The sequence below is a fragment of the Lampris incognitus genome, chromosome 2 (genome assembly GCF_029633865.1).
Source record: "Lampris incognitus isolate fLamInc1 chromosome 2, fLamInc1.hap2, whole genome shotgun sequence".
NCBI lineage: Eukaryota > Metazoa > Chordata > Actinopteri > Lampriformes > Lampridae > Lampris > Lampris incognitus.
This window is the reverse complement of record NC_079212.1, coordinates 108092580-108115843: the sequence shown is the minus strand read 5'-3', so window position 1 is coordinate 108115843 and position 23264 is coordinate 108092580. Positions and strand designations below refer to the sequence as shown.

Sequence of the window (23264 nt, the reverse complement as noted above, 5' to 3'; positions counted from 1 at the left end):
GACCTTCTTGCTGTGAGGTGACCGCACTAATCACTGCGCCACCATGCTGCCTGGGAAACATATATTTTCTAATATGATTTTTTCTTTTAACAGCTGTTACCGTTTGACTTAAAATCTGATTTACTCTCATGAACATCATATGCCAAAGGCAATAAATAAATAAAACGAATGAATGAATGCATGAATGAAAAAATAATTTCTGCCTCTAACTGCTTTGAGTTATTTAAATTCCAGTTAAGTAAAACTGACTGAAGCAGGCTGCTTTTTTGACCAGCTCTCAGCCGACTTCCTAAACTGACAGACAATCACTATTATACTGGATATCTACCATGCAGTTGTACCTTCCAACAGATGCTGAGTTCCTTTCTTTTTTAAACTGCCCTCCGGAGATCCCTACCACATTCCCTGGCACATCTCCATTTCTTTCCCTGTGGTGGTGGGACCCCCAGCATAATTTTATCTCTGCAAATAATCCCCCACCCACCACACACACACTTTTTCTAACAAACACACAACTACACAGACAGTTACCCCCCTCACACCCCGCCGGCAAAATGTTATTCCCTCTTTGGTGCCTCCAAAGACCCCCTTAGCATAATGTTATCCTAACTGCAGAACTCATTGCTGTCGCCACTGATGTTTATAAATTATCCAAACACCATAATGGACTGCAGTCTATATAGCACCAGCCAGGAAGTGCCACAAGGGCTCTTTATCTTGATACAAATCTAGACCCCCCACCAACAACACCACACACACACACACACACACACACACACACACACACACACACACACACACACACACACACACACACACACATAGTCTGGCAATTGGTTGAAGCTAGGCTTGGGTTATGAACATAATTGATATTCCAGTAAGGTTGAATCCAACTGTTTTGGCATGTAGTTTTGTTTAAGAGAGCAAGAGGTGCTATGATATTTTCAAAGCGAAATTTGTTGGAAACAAACTAATATTAGATAATATGGATAAGTGAAAAAAGAGATAAATTTAAAAGCAGTGACCTGGTGATCAGGTAATATTGGTACCACATATTTAAGTCTCTTTGGATATCATTGCATCAACCAAGCTTTCAATTTCCTCCACATTGCAACCGAAATTGGAATAAAAATAGATCCATATAAATACTCCTTTAGTTTGAAAGCAATGGGTTGCTGTTTCATTTACAATAATTTTCAAGCCTTTTTGAAAAAAGAAAGAAACATTGTTGCTGTTTAGAATGTGAGGGCCCTTGGCTACAGCAAGAGGCAGAATCAAACCTATGACACCTCAGCTCCCGTATCCTGCCTGACTATGTGTGGTACCACGTGGGCTGATGACCCAAATAGTCCCCAAACATTGTGGCTGAAACTTTTTTCTTTTAACTTTGGGTTATAGGAGCAGTCAGAGTGTGTCTACCATGTACTTCCCCAATGCCAGATGATCCTTCCAGCAGAGCAAAATCCATCTCTACCTGCAGCATACAGTTTCTCCTGAAGAGTATATAGTTGTGCTGCAGACAAACTGAGATCATATGCTTATTATAAACAGTGGTGATAAAAAAACACATAACACCACATAGCACGCATATGTAACAGAAACTATTGCTTCCAACATGCAGTTGTATAGCCAGGGCAAGCAGGATCACATAACAAATTCATATAAATAATGATAATATATTATATTTCATCTTCCCCAACTAACTGCATCAGTGTAGTGAAACATGATAACAAATCCGAGTCAATGTGAATAATTGTGCATTGAGAAGCAACCGCTGAGCAAACCAGTTCTAACAAAACCAAGAGCCAGGTCCTAATTGTAGTATAGCATGTGGCAGCTTGCTTACAACAACATTAGATGGGCTGTTCTTTACTGTGATTATAGATAGGCAGTGATATGGGTAGCCGCAAGTGACTTGCCAAGGACTGTTGGCACCACTTATCGAGAAGTAAATGCATGCTTGGTGGTGTTAGGACTTTTCAACAATGCTTACCAGCTAGTCTGAGGACTGATGGGAGAGCAAATGTGGGATATATAGACATATACAAATTAAATTGTGTTTTTAAGATGGCTGACTTGATAATTATTTTAACTGAGAAAACAGTGCAACTAGCCAGTTTCATATAATTTGGCCTTGAGGCCAATAAGGCCCTTCAGCTCTGCTTTTATCCCCAGTCACTGACCGAAGCATGGGAACTGAATGTAAATCATCACAAAATGACAGCTAGTTCATCGTGTATGATGTAAAGTGCTGCTAATGTCCCTTAAGCCTAACTGGTAGAAGCGGTGTCAGACATAGGATGTCCTTGCATTCTGTGTAGTGAAATGAGTAGAGCATGACACTAACAGCCCAGGAATTATAGCTTCAATTATCACCAGGGGAACAAAAAAAAGTTTGTACTCCTACACTGCTAAGACTTATGGATGGAGGCAGCTATTGCTGTATGTTGTACTATGGATTTAACCACTAAACCCTTAAATTCATCTCAAAATAGGGCTAAAACAACAACGACTGAGGATCATTAATTTTGTTCGCTTTTACTTCAACAGTGTCTTCTAGATTGTTGGCAAGAATGACAGTATTGCCAGTAAAGTAGGATTTTCCTCTTGTTTGGGTCATTACAATGCTTTCGATGATTTAAGTCGTCGGCCTGTCAAGAGGTCCCCTGCCTGATGCATTGAGGGTATGGAGGGAATCAATAATCCTGGGATGGCACTGAAGGCATGAACCCATGTTCATTATGTAACTGAAGTCTTATTTCTGCAGCGCAGAGCGTGCTTAGACACATATGTGGTTAAGAATTATAATGTCTTTATGCATGCTCAGTAATCCAAGTAAGGAAATCACAGAAAGTTGAATCAGTTCATCTTCATAAACACTGTGTCCAGATGAACTGATTCAACTTTCTGTGATAAGAGTTATAATGTGCCAAGGAAGGGGAATCAAGTCAAAGAGGGAAATTTGGGGGGGGGGGGTCGTAAAATATGATAATAAATTATGTGGTGCAAAATCACTTGGGATATTTTGTAAGCATTTGTAAAATTTTAATATTTTTAAATATCATTTGGAGAACGTGTATCACATAAATGGCGGAGAGAGAAAGGAATACAGATATTTTGGATGAGAAACAATAGGGAGGAGTGCTAAGAAAAAAAAAGAGGGCAGGAGGGCGTTCAGATGAAAAGGTAAGGGTGTAAAGGAATGGCTGAGGATGATAAGAATTATCCAAAGGAGTTGAATCAAGTGCAACTGGTTATGGTTATTCAACTCCGTTGGATAACCATGATCTGGATGAATGAGAACATTCACAGACATGATAAGAATTGGAAGGGGGGGAAAAAGATGAGACCATATATTCTTCTGTGCATTTAGCCAATAACCTCAATAGACCAGGTTCATTAGAGCACAGGGTTTGTACAAACCATCATATTGGACCACTAATTGCTGTGCATTAACAATTGCCAGCGACAGAGACTGATGAGTTGCTTATTAAAATGCCAAATGCAGGTCAGCAATACTTTCCCCAACTGCCTCTCTGATGAGGTGAGCAAGTAAACACATTAAATTGATACGCAATGATTGAGTTCATTAGATATGTGATATAAGTGTTCTCTTTTCTTACACACAGCATATATACACACATTCACGCAAATTCTTACACACACACACACACACACACACACACACACACACACACACACACCCATCCATCAATCCATCCATCCAGCCATCCATCCATTATCCAAACTGCTTATCCTGCTCTCAGGGTCGCGGGGATGCTGGAGCCTATCCCAGCAGTCATTGGGTGGCAGGCGCAGAGACACCCATGCATTGAAAATAAAGATAATGCAAATATGCACCACAGCAAGTACTAGTGTCACAAATTGCATTGCTACAGAGAGATAGCTGTTCCATAATTGCAAGGAAGTTACAAGGCTGCAGGGGTTAATGTCAAAGTGCAGAAACATCTCTGTAGGGGTAACACCAATTTGAGTAACAAAGTGGATGAGGGGACAGAGACTGTCCTTCAGTCAGGACCCAGTTTTTGACTCAACGCTGGCAAACATTTTTTTATTCCTTAGTCTCTTCGAGCAAGACGCTGAATCCGTACCAACCCCAGGGTCACTGGTCTGTAGATAACCCAGCATTCGGACTGCCTTAAAATAGAGATCTTAAAAAGAAAATATCCCTATGCTAACTGAAAATAAATAAGTAAATAAAATTTAGCCGCAAGCAGCAATTTGCGGGTTCAACGTTTCCATACTCAACGGGAGGAAGTAGCTCAATCGACCAAACATTAAAGCTGCAAGCAGCAACGAGTGGGTTTCAGGCTTCACAAAGCTGAGCAAAGTCACGTCAGCTAGTTTGATTCTGTTTAAAGAAGGAGTCAGACCACCAACCATGCACTTGTTTCATCATTACAAGGAATGCAGGAAAAAAATTCTAAATTCAATAAATCTAAATCCAATTCAATTTAAAGATGTCCCTATGATCCAGGTTGCATGGTATGTTTGATTTGTTGCTATGCTGAAGATGAATAAGTGGTGTATCCTCACAATTGGTTGTTTTTAAAAGGCATAAACTTGAAGACTCCAGAGACTCCATGAAAATGGCCGAGTATTGGTATACTAAGCAAAATCCATCACTTGATCAATACTATGTTATATTATTCAATGGTTTATCTGTATATTTGTAATATAGTTTGGGCTAGTACACATCAGATCAAACTTGAGTGTCTTTAGAAATGTGCAGTAAGAATAATAAATTGTGTACATCGAAGACATTCCTCTCAGCCCCTATTTCTTCAATTACATGTCCTCAGTGTTTATCAAGTGAACCGTCTCCAGATTGATTTATTTGTTCATAGTTCCTTAAAAAGAATCCTCCCCCTTTTTTTCATGACATATTTGCATACACAATTATCAATTTCATGCTTACTCCACACGTAGTTCTTCTCTCCTTACAAGCTCCAGTCCCTTACCCCATTGGTTGTAATGTTTTCTACCCCACCATTGGTTGCTGTGCATCGTAACTCCCTACCCCATTGGTTGTTACAGTTTTCTCCTCTGATTGGTTGCTGTCCACCTAAATAAGGGGCGTGATGCTGGGCAACGTAAACTGTGTGTTCTTTGTTAAATCACATTAGCAGCTGATGAGTGCACGACGCACAAAACAGGCCTGTACTGCAATGTATAAAACTTTTTTTTCCTGCATCTGTGTTGATATTCCGCTCCACATTAGTTGAGCACTTCTATCAACACCATTGATGGTTTCAGAAAAAAGAAAAAAAAACACTATACACTATATACAGTGTTTTTTTCCGAAACCATCAATGGTGTTGAGTGCTCGACTAATGAGGAGCGGGATATCAATACGGATACAGGAACAAGCATTTTAATGCATAGCAGTAGAGGCCTGTTTCGTGCGTCTCGCACTCATCAGCTGCTAATGTTTTTTTGACAAAGAATCATAAATATATATTTATATATATGGATTATATATATAATCCAGTTAGTCAAGTACATTTTCTATGACACAGTACAAGCCTGTTTCATCATATAAGCAATCATCAGCTGTATTTGGCTCCTTATTTGTTGAGCACTATACCAACCGTGCATATATATATATATATATATATATATATATATATATATATATATCAATCAATACAGACGGAGGTAAAAAGTTTTAATACATAGCAGTATAAAACCTTTTTTTCCTGCATCTGTGTTGACATTCCGTTAAATAAAAAAAAACTTTTAATACTGCTATGTATTAAAAGTTTTTTTTTCCTGCATCTGTATTGATATTCCGCTCCTCATTAGTTGAGCACTTATGACAACACAATTGATGGTTTCAGAAAAAAATGGTGTTGTTATAAGTGCTCAACTAATGAGGAGCGGAATATCAATACAGAGATAGCGTTTTTTTTCCGAAACCGTCTGTATTGTTATATCTATATAATCCAGTGAGTCAAGTAAATTTTAAATACTAACCAAGTTATATATATATAATTTGTGTTTATTTTCTCCTTTAGCTTTCTTGTCTTATGAAAACTCTAAGCCATATCACATGAGTGTATATTCTTAGTCTGTTAAAGATAGTGTTTGTGTATACTTGTATGTATCATGAATGAGTGTTCTTTATTTATGTGTGTATGTGTGTGTGTGTGTGTGTGTGTGTGAAAGAAATTTTAGTATTCCAATAAACTTATGTTAACATAAATACATTTAACTTTTTTTTCTCTAGTCTGATACTGTAGCATGTCAATAAATGTTTAATGATAGCAGTTGTGAAGTATTCTGCTTCTACTCAATACTAATACTATTTACTAACAGCTACTAATATTTTTAACATCGCAATTCACAATTAATCTGGAGAGGAAACAACAGTTTTTAAGGTACACATTTCAATTTTTCAATGATTAAGACATGTGCTAATTTGAATGTAAATAAGGCACCAGAGTGCATAAAAAAGCATCAAAATAGAGCTATTTATCAAAATAATTTTCCGGTTGTGGACTCCCCCCCCCCGACCCCCCTACAGAAGTCCGGGCAAAGCCCCAAATGTCCTCAAATCCTAGAAACACCCCTGACTGACACTATTGTGGCTACTGTAATTTGACAATGCATCAAGCTTCTCAAAAGCATTTTGGGAGTTCAATATCACAGTCATGTCAGAGGAACAGGATGAGGCAGATGAGCAGGAACAGGAGCTTTCATTTGTAATACTAGAGCAAGCTTTTATCTGTCAATAAACATTGTATCCGGATGAACTGATTCAACCTTCTTTGATGAACATGAGCATCGCACTGTGTTTTATGGCACCCGGAATGCCGGCATGGGCATGGCTAGTGCTACTGCCAATTCAGATGCTGCTACCGGTACTGCTGAAGCCAGGTCATATGAATATTTGAAGGAGTATCATGAACAAATCAGTACAGATTCCAACGAGGAAAAAAAAAAGTCACATTTTTATACAAATTGTGCCCGCTGGGTCTGAAAAAAGTCCAAACGTCAACCACATTGCCAACAAATTTGAAATTACACAGCGAGTTGAAGCATCCGACCATCAGAGTAGCTCATTAAAAAAAAAGGAGGAAATGAATGACACCTAGTTCATTTAAAACTGTGAACTATGACCATAAACTAGTTCATTTTAATCTGTGTGAATTGAACTTTCAGCTAGCTCTTGTGTAAACGTGCACAACACCACACACATACACACACACACACACACACACACACACACACACACACACACACACACACACACACACACACACACATGGCAGACACAGCAACATCAACATAAAATCCAATTGTACACCCAACAAAAACTATACCCAATAAACAATAACATTGAAATAGGCAGTACGAAATTGTAAATGAGCTTACTTTTGATGATTACAGCAGGAGATGACTGTGCATGTGTGGGTGGTAAGTTGAGAATGATACCTGAACTTAAGCTGAATTATCTTCCTCCTGCTCCTCATGTCTTTTTGTGACTAACTTAAGCAAACTGCTTTGTTTAGCCATGATTTCTATCTTAACCTAAATTATACAAGTGTAGCTATGAGAAAGTAGGCTTCTGTTCCTCTGTGCAATGTGCGTGCTGTACACTGAGTGAAAGAGGAGGGGCTGCTCGCAATATAGCATTTCCAAAATACACTGCCACTCAAAAAATCTTACCTATCATCATCATCATATGGCAAACAAGAAGCAAGGGACAATAATTGTTTTATTTTTATTGATCACGTAGTCAGATAATTGAAACAGTATTCACCGAATGCCATTCACTGGATGATCCAGCAAAAAAGGAAGCCTTCTGATTGGGTGGGCCTGTGTGCCAAGTGGGTGGGCCCAGGCTCACCTAGGCCCAACCACAGCTATGCGGCAGGATGAGGGCCTTGTTTTTAGACTGCTCTTGCTCATTTGTAGTAGAATTTTGTATCTCAGTTCCACAAGGCTGTATGCAAAATCTGGTGTTGACACAGTCAAAATCCTAAAGGTAGATGTTAGGGGTTTCACAAAATAGTTGCCGCTGTGCATAGTTGTAGACTAATCATTCATCTGTGGGTTTAGCACTGTGCAATAATAAAGCGGTGGCAATACATGTAAAGCAGATATGCAGCTGGTGGGAGCTGTTTGTTCGATCATTTTTCTACGCTATGCCATGTTAAATAAACAATAATGTTCTATGTTATGCCATGTTAAATAAACATAATTTAAGGTACTTAGTGAAGGAAAGACTCCTGCTATCCCTGTGTTTCAGTTTAACGAGTAACCATGTTAACTTGTGACTTTAGTGATAGCAGCTGTTGAAAACACAAACAGAACATGTAGTTTCCTCCTAAAAATTTTAATTTTACGTTTAATCAGTTTTAAATACACACTCATCTGTGTTCAATATCTACGGTAATAATTTATGTAAGTTAAATTGTGCTCAGCAAGGCTCATCACCTCTTTTAATGTGTCTTACTGCAACTGGCAGTGCAGCTGTATTTTATACCGTTATCCTCAATCAGAAAGTGACCCATATTCAATCATTTAACTTGTGATGTTATAATGTCAAATACCTCATTACACGCTAGCTGTTCTGCTAATCTATGTTTTTCCCCACATTAAAAGTAACTTCAAGAAATGTGAATGTTTCTTCTGACAACACCGTTTAACTAACATATTGTAGGACAATAAGGACCAGATTAATATATACTGTATTGACCATTCAATTTAAGATAATTTAAGGCTTTTAGGCTTTTCAACAGCTGCCGTCACCACAACAGCCATGGGCGTACTCAGATGAGTCACCAGAACACGGTCTCTAGTTAAACCGAAAAACCTGCAAAAAAAAAAGTCACGTTGTTACTGTTACTGTTAGTTAAAACTTATCCCCAGCTCAAACAAGCTGCTGGGGTTTTAGTCCATTCAGATTGTGGCTCATTTGTAAACAGCGTCTCAGAGCCAATCGAGCACTCTGCTATTTCATCTACCCCAAGGTTGGTCCTGCCTATATTAGTTACCCCTTTCCTGGTTGTATTTGAGACCTGTTGGGTAAAAAAAATATACCTCCTGCAATTAATTGACTACTCGACTACTTTTTGGAAGTAATTGATGACTATTAGCATGAAGCAGTCACGAATACCCAAGCAGATGTCACATTACTGTTTTTCAGTTTATGCAAATTAGACACACAAAAAAATCCATCACGGCAAACTTATGGTCCAATTGGCTTTTTTTTGTAGAGCACATTCAGCTGGATATTTATGTTAAATTTCAAGTCAATCGGACTCACGGTGTGGGCGTCCCATTCTTTCGGAAAAACATTTGGAATGTGAATTATAGCGCCACCATCCATCCAACTGCAGTCATGTTTCCTGTGAGGCATTTGCACATCAATTGTTGTTACTGGGCTAAGTTTCATGTCTCTAGCTCATTCCAGCTCACGGCAATTTGAGCTGCGGCAGGAGACAACAAAATAATAAACCAGCACAAACTCAACAGGGTTCTACCCCTTCAGGGATTTAAACCCTAATAGATATAAATAAATAAACTGCTGCAATTAGTGATCACACACACATACCAGTACACTTTCTGCTGCTCTCGTCTTTCTTGGAGGAGCTCATTAGTTTGCAGTTGAAGTTTTCCTCCCAGTACTCGGCAAACCACACGTTCCGCCTGTTGTTTTCCAGTGTCCGTGATGTGAAGTAAGCATCGAATCCTGAAACACAATGGCAAACACATCAATAGAATAAAAGGGAGCCTTTTAATTAGCATTTTGCTATTACTTGAACTGGTCACCCTGGTGTCAGAGTCATCAAAAACGTGACAAAAGCAGTCATGCTTAAACACTTAAACAGCAACGACAACATGGCTGTATATTTGTGAGGAACATTAGAAGCGTTGATTTGAGAGATATTTGGTCTTAGGGGTCGGGGGTTCTAACTAAAATGTTTACGAAGAGTATATAAGGTGCGTTTAAAGAGAAACTTACAGAGGACGTGCAATCTACTATTTTCCCCATTGAATCTCACTTGATTTGGTCATGGTGTAGTACAATACGGCATTGTGTTTCAAAACAAACAACAAATACAAACAACAGACAGACAATACTGCTAATTGCAGGTGATACAGTAGTTGATATGTTGGCAATATAAAAACACAGACACACACAGCAACAGGTAACAAGGTAAGAATGAAAGTATCAAAAACATGTAGACATCAATAAATGGAGCATACTTCATAAGAAAGTCTTTAAAAATAGACGAGACCACATATCTTTTTGAGAGCTTTGCCTCCCATATGTGTTTAGTTATTCAGTTTCTTGCAGCAGCCAAAGGGGGATATTCAGCTATAAGGAGAGCCAGTTCTTTATCTTCAGACCTGCCCTTAATCATCTCTCAATTCTCCCTTTAAGAATTGTCCTCAGACTGATAGGCAGCTTGTCTGTTCTCTCTTTGTCACTGAAATGGAGAAGATGTCCTTGACATCTTGTGATGATGTCACTTGCGCATAAATTTTAATAATTTTGTGATGGGCTAAAATTAGGATCTCGACCTCGATAAGTTTTGCTGGTTAGCACCCTCAGTCAACAGAGTGAAAAAAACGATGAGGGTGCTGGGGTAATGTGTGTGTGTGTGTGTGTGTGTGTGTGTGTGTGTGTGTGTCTGTGTGTGTGTGTGTGTGTGTGTGTGTGTATGTGAAGGAGAGACTTGGAGGTGGGAGGTTAAAGTCAGACATAAAAGGGACAGAGAATTATAGAATGACAAAGGTGAGAATAAAACCTGAAAAGACTCCTTTAAAGACATACACTACCGTTCAAAAGTTTGGGATCACCCAAACAATTTTGTGTTTTCCATGAAAAGTCACACTTATTCACCACCATATGTAGTGAAATGAATAGAAAATAGAGTCAAGACATTGACAAGGTTAGAAATAATGATTTGTATTTGAAATAAGATTTTTTTTACATCAAACTTTGCTTTCGTCAAAGAATCCTCCATTTGCAGCAATTACAGCATTGCAGACCTTTGGCATTCTAGCTGTTAATTTGTTGAGGTAATCTGGAGAAATTGCACCCCACGCTTCCAGAAGCAGCTCCCACAAGTTGGATTGGTTGGATGGGCACTTCTTTGAGCAGATTGAGTTTCTGGAGCATCACATTTGTGGGGTCAATTAAACGCTCAAAATGGCCAGAAAAAGAGAACTTTCATCTGAAACTCGACAGTCTATTCTTGTTCTTAGAAATGAAGGCTATTCCATGCGAGAAATTGCTAAGAAATTGAAGATTTCCTACACCGGTGTGTACTACTCCCTTCAGAGGACAGCACAAACAGGCTCTAACAGGTACTATTTAATGAAGATGCCAGTTGGGGACCTGTGAGGCGTCTGTTTCTCAAACTAGAGACTCTAATGTACTTATCTTCTTGCTCAGTTGTGCAACGCGGCCTCCCACTTCTTTTTCTACTCTGGTTAGAGCCTGTTTGTGCTGTCCTCTGAAGGGAGTAGTACACACCGGTGTAGGAAATCTTCAATTTCTTAGCAATTTCTCGCATGGAATAGCCTTCATTTCTAAGAACAAGAATAGACTGTCGAGTTTCAGATGAAAGTTCTCTTTTTCTGGCCATTTTGAGCGTTTAATTGACCCCACAAATGTGATGCTCCAGAAACTCAATCTGCTCAAAGAAGTGCCCATCCAACCAATCCAACTTGTGGGAGCTGCTTCTGGAAGCGTGGGGTGCAATTTCTCCAGATTACCTCAACAAATTAACAGCTAGAATGCCAAAGGTCTGCAATGCTGTAATTGCTGCAAATGGAGGATTCTTTGACGAAAGCAAAGTTTGATGTAAAAAAAATCTTATTTCAAATACAAATCATTATTTCTAACCTTGTCAGTGTCTTGACTCTATTTTCTATTCATTTCACAACATATGGTGGTGAATAAGTGTGACTTTTCATGGAAAACACAAAATTGTTTGGGTGATCCCAAACTTTTGAACGGTAGTGTATAAATCATAATTCACCAGCCTGTGATCTCTCTGTAAAATAGGGTGATATCGTTTAATCCAGTGTGACTTCAGAGGATGGATACAGACTAGAGCTACAAAAGCGTGTGTGTGTGTGTGTGTGTATGTGTGTATTGGCCTCCTCTGGTTAAGCATGGATTTGTCATGTAGTTAACCTACATTCAATTATTTTGCATATGAAACCATCATAGTATTTTAGTTATCTTAAGTGGTATCTATTGCTGATGTCTACCAAACCCTAATATATCAACTGAATTCTTGAATTTATTTATTTTAATTTATTTGAATTCTTGACATCATTATATCTGTCTGTTTGTCTTTCTGTATATCTGTCTGTCTACCAACAAAGCTGTATTTTCTCAGTATATTATGCTAGTTTTTTACAACAACAAGAAAAAAGATAAGGCAGTAGCATTGTAGGGGCTATCCTGCCCATAGCCTAAAATACCCATAATTCCCTGCTCATCCTCACAGGTTATCTCCACCCACTGTCTCACCTTTCACTGTAATAGTATTGGTTACAGTAGTACTGTATCTGGTGATGCAATTCCGCCTTTAAAAGTGTGGCGGAATTGAAATTTGCTCTCTCGCTGTGGAGCTGGTACACCTCATATGCATCTAGAGATACTCTTTCCTGCAGAAGAAGAAAGGACAAAGGACCACGTGCCTTCTTGCAGGCCCCAGTTTTATCGGAAGACAACCTAGTCTTGTTCATCCGCTAACCTCAACTTTCCTGCAAGCCACAGTTTTTACATTAAATTAAGGCGACCGGATTCTTAAATGTTAACACAGCTGTAACTTAGACTCCTTCAAGATCATCTGACAACCAACAGAGCACCGATCCCATTTAAATTAATTTGCTATTCAGTTGTACCCACTGATTCACAGAGTTTGCCAGACAAGACCGTTCAGCCTTCATTTCTTTGTTAATTTGATATTTCATTTTTTAAACAGTATCTTTATTTACTTTTTCTTTTAGAACATACATGTAAAAAAAAACAACAAAAAAAACACACCAACAACCAAACAAAAGAGAAGAGAAGGCCGATTAATCCAAGGTAAAGGAAAGCAAAAATAAAAAACAAAACAAAAAAACAAAAAGGAGGAGGGTTGGACACTACCACCCCTATATATCAACATTTCGTTACCATTTGAATTTAGAGCAACAGCAACAATAAAAGGGTCATGGGGATGCTGGAGCCTATTCCGACAGTCATTGGGCGGCAGGCGGGGCGGTTCAGATAATGAATAATGGATGGAGCAACAATAAAAGAAGGGAAAAAAAAGAAGAGGAAATTTTGTGCATCACAGTACAAAATCCAAAGTGAAATATCAATATTCATATACACATCAACCCATGGTATTAAATGCCTCTCTTGCAGTCTGTTAAACCCTTTAGTACAATAGCTGCCAACCTTGGACCTAGTATGTAGTTTAGAAAAGGGGACCATATCTTATAAAATACATTTATCTTACACTTAGCTCTGTAAGTCAAGTATTCCATAGCTTTAAGCTCAACTACAACCTTATGTCAACCTGCTATTGTAGGAGGCTTGTGATCCATCCACTTCAACAAGATATTCTTTCTTGCACAGAAAGAACACATAAAAGCCTTTTGGAGTAGGAGCTTTTAACTAGTTTGCTAGGCAGACCGAAAAGTAGACACAGAAGATATTTTCCAAGTTGAACACCAAAGATTATTTTACGTTTAACCACAATATTCTTCCAATATTCATCTATATGCACATGTCCAGACACAGTGGATATAACTCCCCACCTCTGTATTACATGTTATTCATAACTCAGAGTTGCTATGGTCCATTTTATGTCTAAGCTGTGGAGTTATCTGTAAGCGGTGTAATAATCTAAACTGAGATTCTTTAGTTCTATTACAAACAGAAATGTCCTTTGCTAATCCCCATATCTCTTTCCAAGTGACTTCATCAATATTACTGTTCAGGTCGTTATTCCATTCATGGAGTTTGGATATTGGATTACTTCTATCATATTGATTAAGTACCCTGTATTCACACCCCAAAATACCTCTTTTGTTGTGGTCCAAAGTATATTTTCCATCGGGGAGGGCTGGAAATTAAACCCAGTGTCCCTTTTGCTGTGCAAGAAACTACGCATCTGTAGATATCTAAAAAAAATCACTTTAGGGTAAGTTATATTTCCGGTGTAATTGTGCAAATGAAAAAATTATGTCTTGCTCATATACATGACCTATAGTGATGATCCCTTTATGTTGTCATAGCTCAAATTCAGCATCTGTAACTCCAGGGGAAAAGTCAATATTACCCCATACTGGAGAAAGAGAGGATAGCATTTTTTCTTGTCCTTCTAATTGTCTAATTGCTACCCAAACTTGTAATGTTGAGTTTACAATAATATTATTCCCAGTGATAGTTTTAATTTTTTTCCATTCAAGATCGAGCAGAAGACCCACCAATGACGTATTGATCTGTGATGATTCTAGATCTAGCTGTATAGATTCATTCATTCAGCAATATAATGTAACTGGGAGGCCAGTTGGTAAAGCCTGATGTTACAGAGAGACAAGCCCCCTCCATCTCCTGCAGCCTCATCAGTCTAGCTATCCTTATACGAGGCCTCTTCTTGTTCGAAATAAAGGTGCTAAATTGCCTATTTATCTCTTTAATCACTGTAGTTTTGAATAGAATTGGGATCATCTGAAAGAAGTAGAGAAACCTCGGAAGAATGTTCATTTTAAGTAATGATACCAGTCCCAACATCGAAAGCGGTAAGATAGACCATCTCTCCAGGTCTTCATGTATACGTTTTAACAGGGGTCCAAAGTTAGCACCATACAGCTGTTGTAGTGAAGGGTTATATATATCCCCAAGTAAGTGAAGCCCTTAGGTGACCACTTAAATGGACAGGATAAAGGAGGAGGTAGATCTCTAAGACCACCCAGGGGGAGTGCCTCTGACTTCGTGAAATTAATTTTGAAGTCTGAAAATTTGCTAAAATTACTTATCAGATTCAAGACTACAGGCATGGATACATCTGGATTAGTAAGAAATAGCAGGATATTTTCCACTTACCAAGAAATTTTATGGTTCCTGTTCCCAACCGAAACACCTGAGATAGAGGAGGAGCATCTAATAGCTTCCGCCAGAGGTTCTATTGCAATTGCGAATAATAAAGGAGACATGGGGCAGCCTGTCTTAATCCTTGACCCAGGCGGGATACTTTCATTTTTGTTTCTTCGTAAATTATTTCAGGTAGACTGCGTACACGCTGCTCTCTTCCTCTTTCTCTGCACCATTGCACCATATCACTTCTTGTTTTGCCTGTATATAGCCAATCCTTGTGTATATATCTGAAGACTGTTGTGTTGTTATTCTATGTTAAGTACACTTAGAGAGCCAGATACCGGAGTCAAATTCCATGTAGTGCAAAACTACATGGCCAATAACCTTTGTTCTGATTCTGATTTATCACCCTCTTTCTCTAATCTTCCTGTGTCTCACTTCCCCACACCGTCTACCCTTTGGTGTCATTTCCTCGTCGCGTTCTTTTTGGTGCGCTTTCTATTCCACTGCTTGCAATAATGCATACACACACACACACACACACACACATTTTCTGCATTTGCACAGCCTCGCTACCTCATATTACCTTTTGTGCCTTGATCATCACATTGCTGCTGAATTGTTGATTGGAAGTGACTAGCATTAGCCAATTTTTAATTGCTGTTCTAATAAATTATTTTCATTGAAGAAAGTAATTTTCTTGCCTGTTTTGTGACAGGACTTACTGAAGCCATCCTCTGCCATTCAAAGTACTCCAATTGGTGCAACATTGATTATTCCAACAACTTGAATTGTTTAATTATAGAACATCAAATACAAAAAAATAGTTGATAAATTCATGAGACTGATTTTATGAGACCAATTTTATGAGACTGATTTGATAACCCTGTTGCACCTACAGTATGTAACATGGCTGATTTTCATAACACATTGGCTGCCGGATATGATTATGGATATGTTGTATGGATAAGTTTCCGCACTCCCCCCCAGTGCTGAGTTAGATATACGTATGTACAGCTACTACTGTAGTTTGGCAGACATGCATACTGTATGGCCTGCTTTCAAGTCCAGTGTTAGATTCATGTTTGTCTCTCCAAGGACCAGAGAATAAGGACTGTCCTGGAGTTACAATAGGAACATATAATAAAAAAAGAGTCTTTGATGTAGAAGGAAAAATCTTGTCAAAAGAAAAATCGTGTTGCTCCTCACACTAATGCATTTTGATGTAAATGATTAGTTTGGGAATGATGTCCCAAATTGGGACTTGTCCCAAATTGAGAAACTTGACCAGACATTCTCAACTGTTGGAAACCCATCCATTTTCCGAACCGCTGATCCTGCTCTCAGGGTCGCGGGGATGCTGGAGCTTATCCCAGCAGTCATTCGATGGCAGGCGGGGAGACACCCTGGACAGGCCACCAGACTGTCACAGGGCCGACATTCACATACACACCCATTCATACCTAGGGACAATTTTAGTATGGACGATTCACCTGACCTACATGTCTTTGGACTGTGGGAGGAAACCGGAGTCCCCGGAAGAAACCCACACAGACATGGGGAGAACATGCAAACTCCCTGTTTTTTGTTTTTTTTTCTGTTGGAAACCATTGGTGAATATCTTGATTATACATCTATTCTCTATCTATCATTGCTGATGATCAGTTCTTAAGAAAATAATCAAGAGGTAAAACAGGTTCGGCATAAAGCTTGTGTCACACTGATCACTGCTGGTTTGATGTCACTCCGAATTTACAAAATATATAAACACCTAACAAAGTATTAGAATCAATATGACGAGCATCGAGGTGAAAAACCTTTGGGTGGAAGCTGTCTTATTATAATGCAGTATACAGTATATGTGAAGTACACAACATGCTAGGCTTGATGGGTTTATTGAACTAATATTGATATCATTTTGAGTTTTACTTCCAGTGCTTAAGACAGCTACAACGCTGTGCAACAGAATGCAATTATGCAATTAACACCTACTATTGTTTCATGAAGGCAGAGTTGAATATTGTTTTATTAATGTGCTCCACAATTAGGTAAACGTTCCCATGAAATCAAAATAAATGTTTAAGTTTATCATGTAGGTCGTTTTGTAGATTTTCTAAATGGTATTTTAGTTTGTCATTTCCTGGAAAAAAAAATTAACAATTCATCCTGCATGGGTCGGGGGGGGGGTTGTATACTAATTTTGTGTCCAATGAAATGTTTTGTCGGATTTTTATGTCTCTCCCCCATGACTATAAATTCTTCCAGTTACCGACCAGCGCACAGGACCTACGAGCTAGCTAGCAGTTATGGGTTGCCACTGTGTTTTTGGCTGTGCTAAACCCCCGGTGGGTCGCCTCAGCTGGTAAGATCCACGAGAAGGGCTTGGTGCACGTCCAGAGTCGCCGCTGCACACCCCTGACTCAGTCCCCTCCGCTGGCCCACCTTCCGCTACGGCGTCAGACACCATCTCATGGGGCCTCCTCCGTCTGCAGTGCATTCAGCACTATTGGCTACTGTAAAGGGCAATCAATATCCGCGACAAGTCCCTCCCTAGCTTCCTGTTTTTACAGAAAACACATAAATATGCAGAATCATATAGCACTCTGCTAGCCAAGTTTAAGTTCCCGTATCATAATGCAGGCCAGTGTCCATGTCTATATTCTAGTACGCCTTCCACTAGTAACAGCAATCTTTTTAGGCTTGCTCACAACCCTTGTTACATCTCTCTCTTTCTCTCTCTCGCTCTCTCTCTCTCTCTCTCTCTGTGTTTTGGGCTTTGAATTGATCCAGGGTTGTGTGATAGAAGATTTTTTTTTTGGATGTGTTAATGTAAGGGGGTTACTCTGTTAATACTGTAAAATATTATGTGTCAATGTTAAATTTTGTTTCATGTAAAATAAAGAGTTGTTTTAAAATTCAAATTCTCTCTCTCCTGTCTCTGGGCTATGGGCTGAATATATTAATGCACACAATTACTTAATTATTAAGAAACAGAACACTGGCTTGTGACAGGGCCAGAAATTGACACATTTAGAGCCACATTTGACCGGTTTCTCCTAATTTGGGTAGCCCGAGCGTACTTTATCTTTTAATAAAAGGGTAACAACCATTAGGTGACTGTCACTTAAGATAAAGAGGAACTTACTGATGGAAATTTCATATGTAAATGTTCAAGCCATTAGGGGCCCACAGAAAACTTGTTATAGCTGTTTTGAACACCATGACTGCGATGTCAAAATAATCAAGAGAGTGGATTGGCTAATAAAATTACTTCACAATACTAGAGAACATTATTGACAGTATTGCCAAGCGGGGTTTACCAGGGCAAGCTTAAAAAGTTTGGGGAGGGTTGATAAGATGGGACACTTACCCATAAGAAAGACATACTCAAACTGAAATATGCTGAGAAAATTTGCTAGAAAGACAGTAGGTAGCTCAAGTCCATCACTGTCGAAATGACAAGGCTTTTCTTAGTGTAAATTATCTATAATTGTTTTATTTCAGAAGATAAACACAAGGTGATGATTTATTTTGCTTAATTAATATAAAGGGACTTAGGAACAGTTCTCATATATTTGTAATACAATGATGTAACATGTTATTCACTTATTTTAAATTGTTTTCCTGCAGGTATTGGATAGCAGTTTGCAGCGAGGAGCAAAAGAAAATCTCAGGGACATTGTTTTGGAAAACACAAAGTGACATAAAAAAACAAAAAACAAAAAACAGAAAGGTCTTGATACCCATGTTCAACAGTACAGAAAAAGTAAGTGACTTAACATTTTTGAAGTTGAGGCTTCCAGTTTTCATTCAATGAAATATGTCTTGGGGTTTTTCAGGTTAAGGGTTTAAAAGACAGCGGTGAATAGACATTGTCTGGTTATTGTGACATGATACCAGTCAAGTCCCAGTGTAACTGAGCTTACCAACATCAAACTGGATATCTGAGATTTTCTTGGTCAGATACTGCACAGTATCTGACACACGTGAATTATTTTTCTTTTCCTAAAGAGACTCTGCTGCAGTTTCATGATTTTCTTCACATAAGTTTGGAAAGCAAACCTGAAACCTGTCCCTCTCTGCTTGGACTGGTGGGGGTGCAGGGGGGATTGCTGAAGGGGTGTCACTGCCCTGGTGAATGTGGTTCTCACTGTGCACTGTTTTGGACCCCTTAAGGCCCCCACACACTGCGCTATTTTGGCTGTCTTTGAGCCGTCCCAGACAATTTTTTTCAAGATGTGGACAAAACTGATCATGCTGAACAATGGTCAGCTGTTTTATGTCATTTAGTATGACAGGGTCACGGACCGATGACATAGTGTCTATCCATGGATTCTGGATTCGCAGGCTCTGACGAAGTTCTGGCAGTGTCATATAATTTGGGCCATGGTCGTGTAGTGTGGCAGGGGATACAACCATAAAAACTATGGCTATGACACCATCCTGGTGAGTGATGAAGAAGAGCAGGGCAGAAAAGTATGACATTCTAGCATGCCAGCAGTGCACAGAATGTAAATATGTTGAATAGGTCCAAGTTCACCTCCTCTTCTATAGTTAAGGTCTCAGGAGGAAACCTGCATGTTTTTTTTTTCCATGAGATAATTTTGAATATCTTTGGGCTTTTTTTCCAACATCTCAGGGCACAATCTCCTTGCTGTTGGTTGGCGTAGCCTGTTGCCTTGTCTTTCAGTCAAATGCACATTACGTAAGGTACAGGCTACATTCGAGCCCACTGAAGTGTGAGCTTTTATATGTTTAATGTATATCCATCCATCCATCCATTATCCAAACCACTTATCCTGCTCTGTGTCATGGGGATGCTGGCGCCTATCCCAGAGTCATTGGGTGGGGAGACACCCTGGACAGGCCACCAGGCCATCACAGGACTGACACTGACACACACACACACCTAGGGACAACTTAGTACGTCCGATTCACCTGACCTACACGTCTTTGGACTGTGGGAGGAAACTGGAGCACCCGGAGGAAACCCATGCAGACACGGGGAGAACATGCAAACTCCACACAGAGGGGGACCCGGGATGACTCCCAAGGTTGGACTACCCCGGGGATCGAACCCAGGACCTTCTTGCTGTGAGGAGACTGCGCTAACCACTGCGCAACCGTGCTGCCGTGTTTAATGTATATGAAAAATCAAAATAATAAACCGTGTTAAAAAATTTGTTAAATATACACTAATAGTATTACTCAATTCCACCACCATCAACCCCTGCTTACCCATCTACCCCCCCCATACACACACACACACAGATACACATTTGTTGGACAATATCAAAACTCTTGTCACTTCCAGCAAAACACATACTTTGTGACACATACTTTGCTCCTTAATGGTGCTGTTAAATGGCTTTCATGTCTTTACCTCTTTCTCTCACAGCTCATCTTTCACACCTTTCAGTCTTTCACCTTTAAGTGCCAACTCCAATCCTCCATTCCTCTCCTCTGTCAAGAGGGCTATTCATGTACTTGATTGGGATGTACACAACAACAGATAAAAACTCTCGAGCCTTTCTTCTGATAAAGTATGGATGTTATGGCTGAGAGACACTGCGGTCTGAGCTGCCTGCCCTCCAAGTGATAATATACATCTGTGTGGAGTGCTCCTTTTGTTGACAATTAATCTGAAATGAGTGCAGATTCAAGCTGTGAGATACACAAAACAAAATAGGCCACCTTGGAAGCAGTCTTTGATAAATAAAGCAACAGCAACTCCAGTAAAATATCTTTTCTAAGGAGTATTGATGGCTTCTCCATTCTGAAGAGGCACATTAGAGCCACACACAAGTTTGCAGACCACATATTGATGTGTTTGATGAGTGCGAGTTAGGCTTCTAGGCATGACTTTAATGAGGTTTTCCTTTTCACTTTTTGATCAGCTTTAACTATCATAGTCACATAGATTTGAGCTGATAAATGTCCACATTTGGAGTTTGACCCCATAGGAAGTGTCTTTGGCCTCACCTCAGGCAAATTAAAACCCACAAAATGACATACTCAATCAATTTTTTTCAAACAATGCAGCATACAAAGAATTAATATGCCGTAGTTGCATCCATTTTGTTCAGCTGATCGGGACAAACACCTCTTATATGATTCTTTTTTTTTAGCCATGCACATTCTAAAGTATCAACTCAATGCGCATCACATTATGCACTAACGTATACATGGGCCAGTAACACAAAGTAGTACCATACAATTATACAGTACTTAACAACTCCTCCCTTCCAGCATTGATGTCCATAAACACAACTCTAAAGTTTAAACAGGTATTTCAGGTATAAACAAGTATTTCAACTTAGGCCATAAGGTGACAATATAACAAACCATAACACAAATATGGCACAACAACAACAGTTCTTTAACTTTTTTTTTTAAGCGAACTAAAGTCTTCCTTGAAGTTTCCTAACTTTTACAGGGTAACGCAGGGCAACCTTGGAACAGGGGTACTAACAGAACCCTGACTCACAAGCCCAAAAGTATCTGGGGCACCAATACTCTCAGAACCACTGGTAATGTCTTGTGTCATGGTGTCAGCCACTTGACTGTGAGACTCATGTATGTCAGTGCTTTCAGATGGAGTGATCATCTCGGGGTCGTTCTGAATTTTGGTTTCACAAGGTGCTGTGTTCAGTAGTTGATCCACATGTCTGCCCCAGACCATGTCAGGGCCTACATTCACAGTGTAAGTTAATGGTCTAGTCTGTGAAGTAATCATGCCAGGCTGGCATTTGTGAGCACTGTTGCGATAGTCTCTAGCCAGCATGTTTTGTCCAACATTGAAGGTGCAGATACTTTGCTGTTTCTGACATTGGCTCCAGCCAGAGTGTTTCCGCTGTACATGTCTGCGCAGGTCAGGCTTCAGCAAATCCAGATGTGATCTCAGGGGATGTCCCATGAAAAGCACTGCTGGTATCTGACCTGTTGTGGAATGTGCACTGTTCCAATATGCCAATAAGAATTTTGTGATTTTGTGTTGCAGAGACATTCCACCCTTTCCCATACCTCTGATAGCCTGCTTGAAGGACTGAATGAACTGTTCAGCAAGTTCATTTGTAGCAGGATGAAAGGGAGTGGAAGTGATATGCTTTATGCCATTCTTCCTGATGAAAAATTGGAACCCCTCTGAAGTGAATTGACTTCTGTTAGCACTGCCTATTTTTTCTGGTAGCCCTGTATGGGAGAACAGGCTGTGAAGGAGGTCAATGGTATTTGTGGAGGTTGCTGTTTTGGTACAGAAGACCTCCAGCCACTTGGAGTGGGCATCAACCACCTCCAGATACATTTTGCCAAGGAAAGGTCCAGCATAGTCAATGTGAACACGCTGCCATAGTATAGTGGGCCACTCCCATGTTTGTAAAGGTGCAGCCAGTGATTGCTTTTGTATCTGTTGACATCCGCTGCATGTCCTGGCCAAGTCACCCAGTTAATGGTCAATGCTGGGCCACCAGACATAGCTGCGAGCCAGACTCTTCATCTTTACCACCCCCAAGTGCCCTTCATGGAGCACTTCCAGCACCTTGGAGCTAAGCTTGGGAGGGGCAAGAACCCTCGTGCCCCACATGAAACAGCCCTGGCTCACTGAAAGCCAAGTCACGCCGAGCAGAGTAAGTTGGTAGCAGTGGGTTAAATAGGTCGACCAGCCTTTCACCGTCAGTTCACATACCTCAGAAAAAGTGGGGTCCCGACCTGTCTCTCATTGGATTTTGGCACTAGTGACAGGTAATGACTCCATCTCAGACACGTGGAACATGTCCGCTGACTCCTTTGCTTCCTCTGGATTGGATGCCTCTCACAGAAGTCGCGACAGACCATCAGCGTTTCCATGATGTTTCGTTCCCTTGAACTCAATGGTGTATGTATGTGCATCGAGGAACAATGCTTTTCACTATGGACACTATGAGAGTTGCCCAGTCAGACCAGTTTACTTTTGAAAGGAAACCTTAATTTTCCAACCATTAGAGCTCTGCCTCCAGCTTGGGGTGGAGGGTGTACTATTGCTCTTTCACGTGTTTATTCAGAAAAGTCAAACCGGAACTACAAGCAGACACTACAGGACAGTACAGCGCATTAGCGACACCCATTATCAAATTACTGTATTACAACACTCCTACTAAATTTTACAATGGCATTAAGGCTCTTCACACTAAATTATATTACT

The 23264-nt window shown here is 39.8% G+C and overlaps 1 protein-coding gene across 1 annotated transcript in view; it reads right to left on the bottom strand.

Moving 5' to 3' along the window:
* Nucleotides 1-23264, bottom strand: part of LOC130108509 (metabotropic glutamate receptor 7) — a 491728-nt gene that overhangs the window by 159313 nt on the left and 309151 nt on the right. Inside the window, exon 5 of the mRNA XM_056275469.1 lies at nt 9584-9721. Within this exon, the coding sequence (XP_056131444.1) occupies nt 9584-9721 (138 nt within the window). The remainder of the gene's footprint in view (nt 1-9583; nt 9722-23264) is intronic.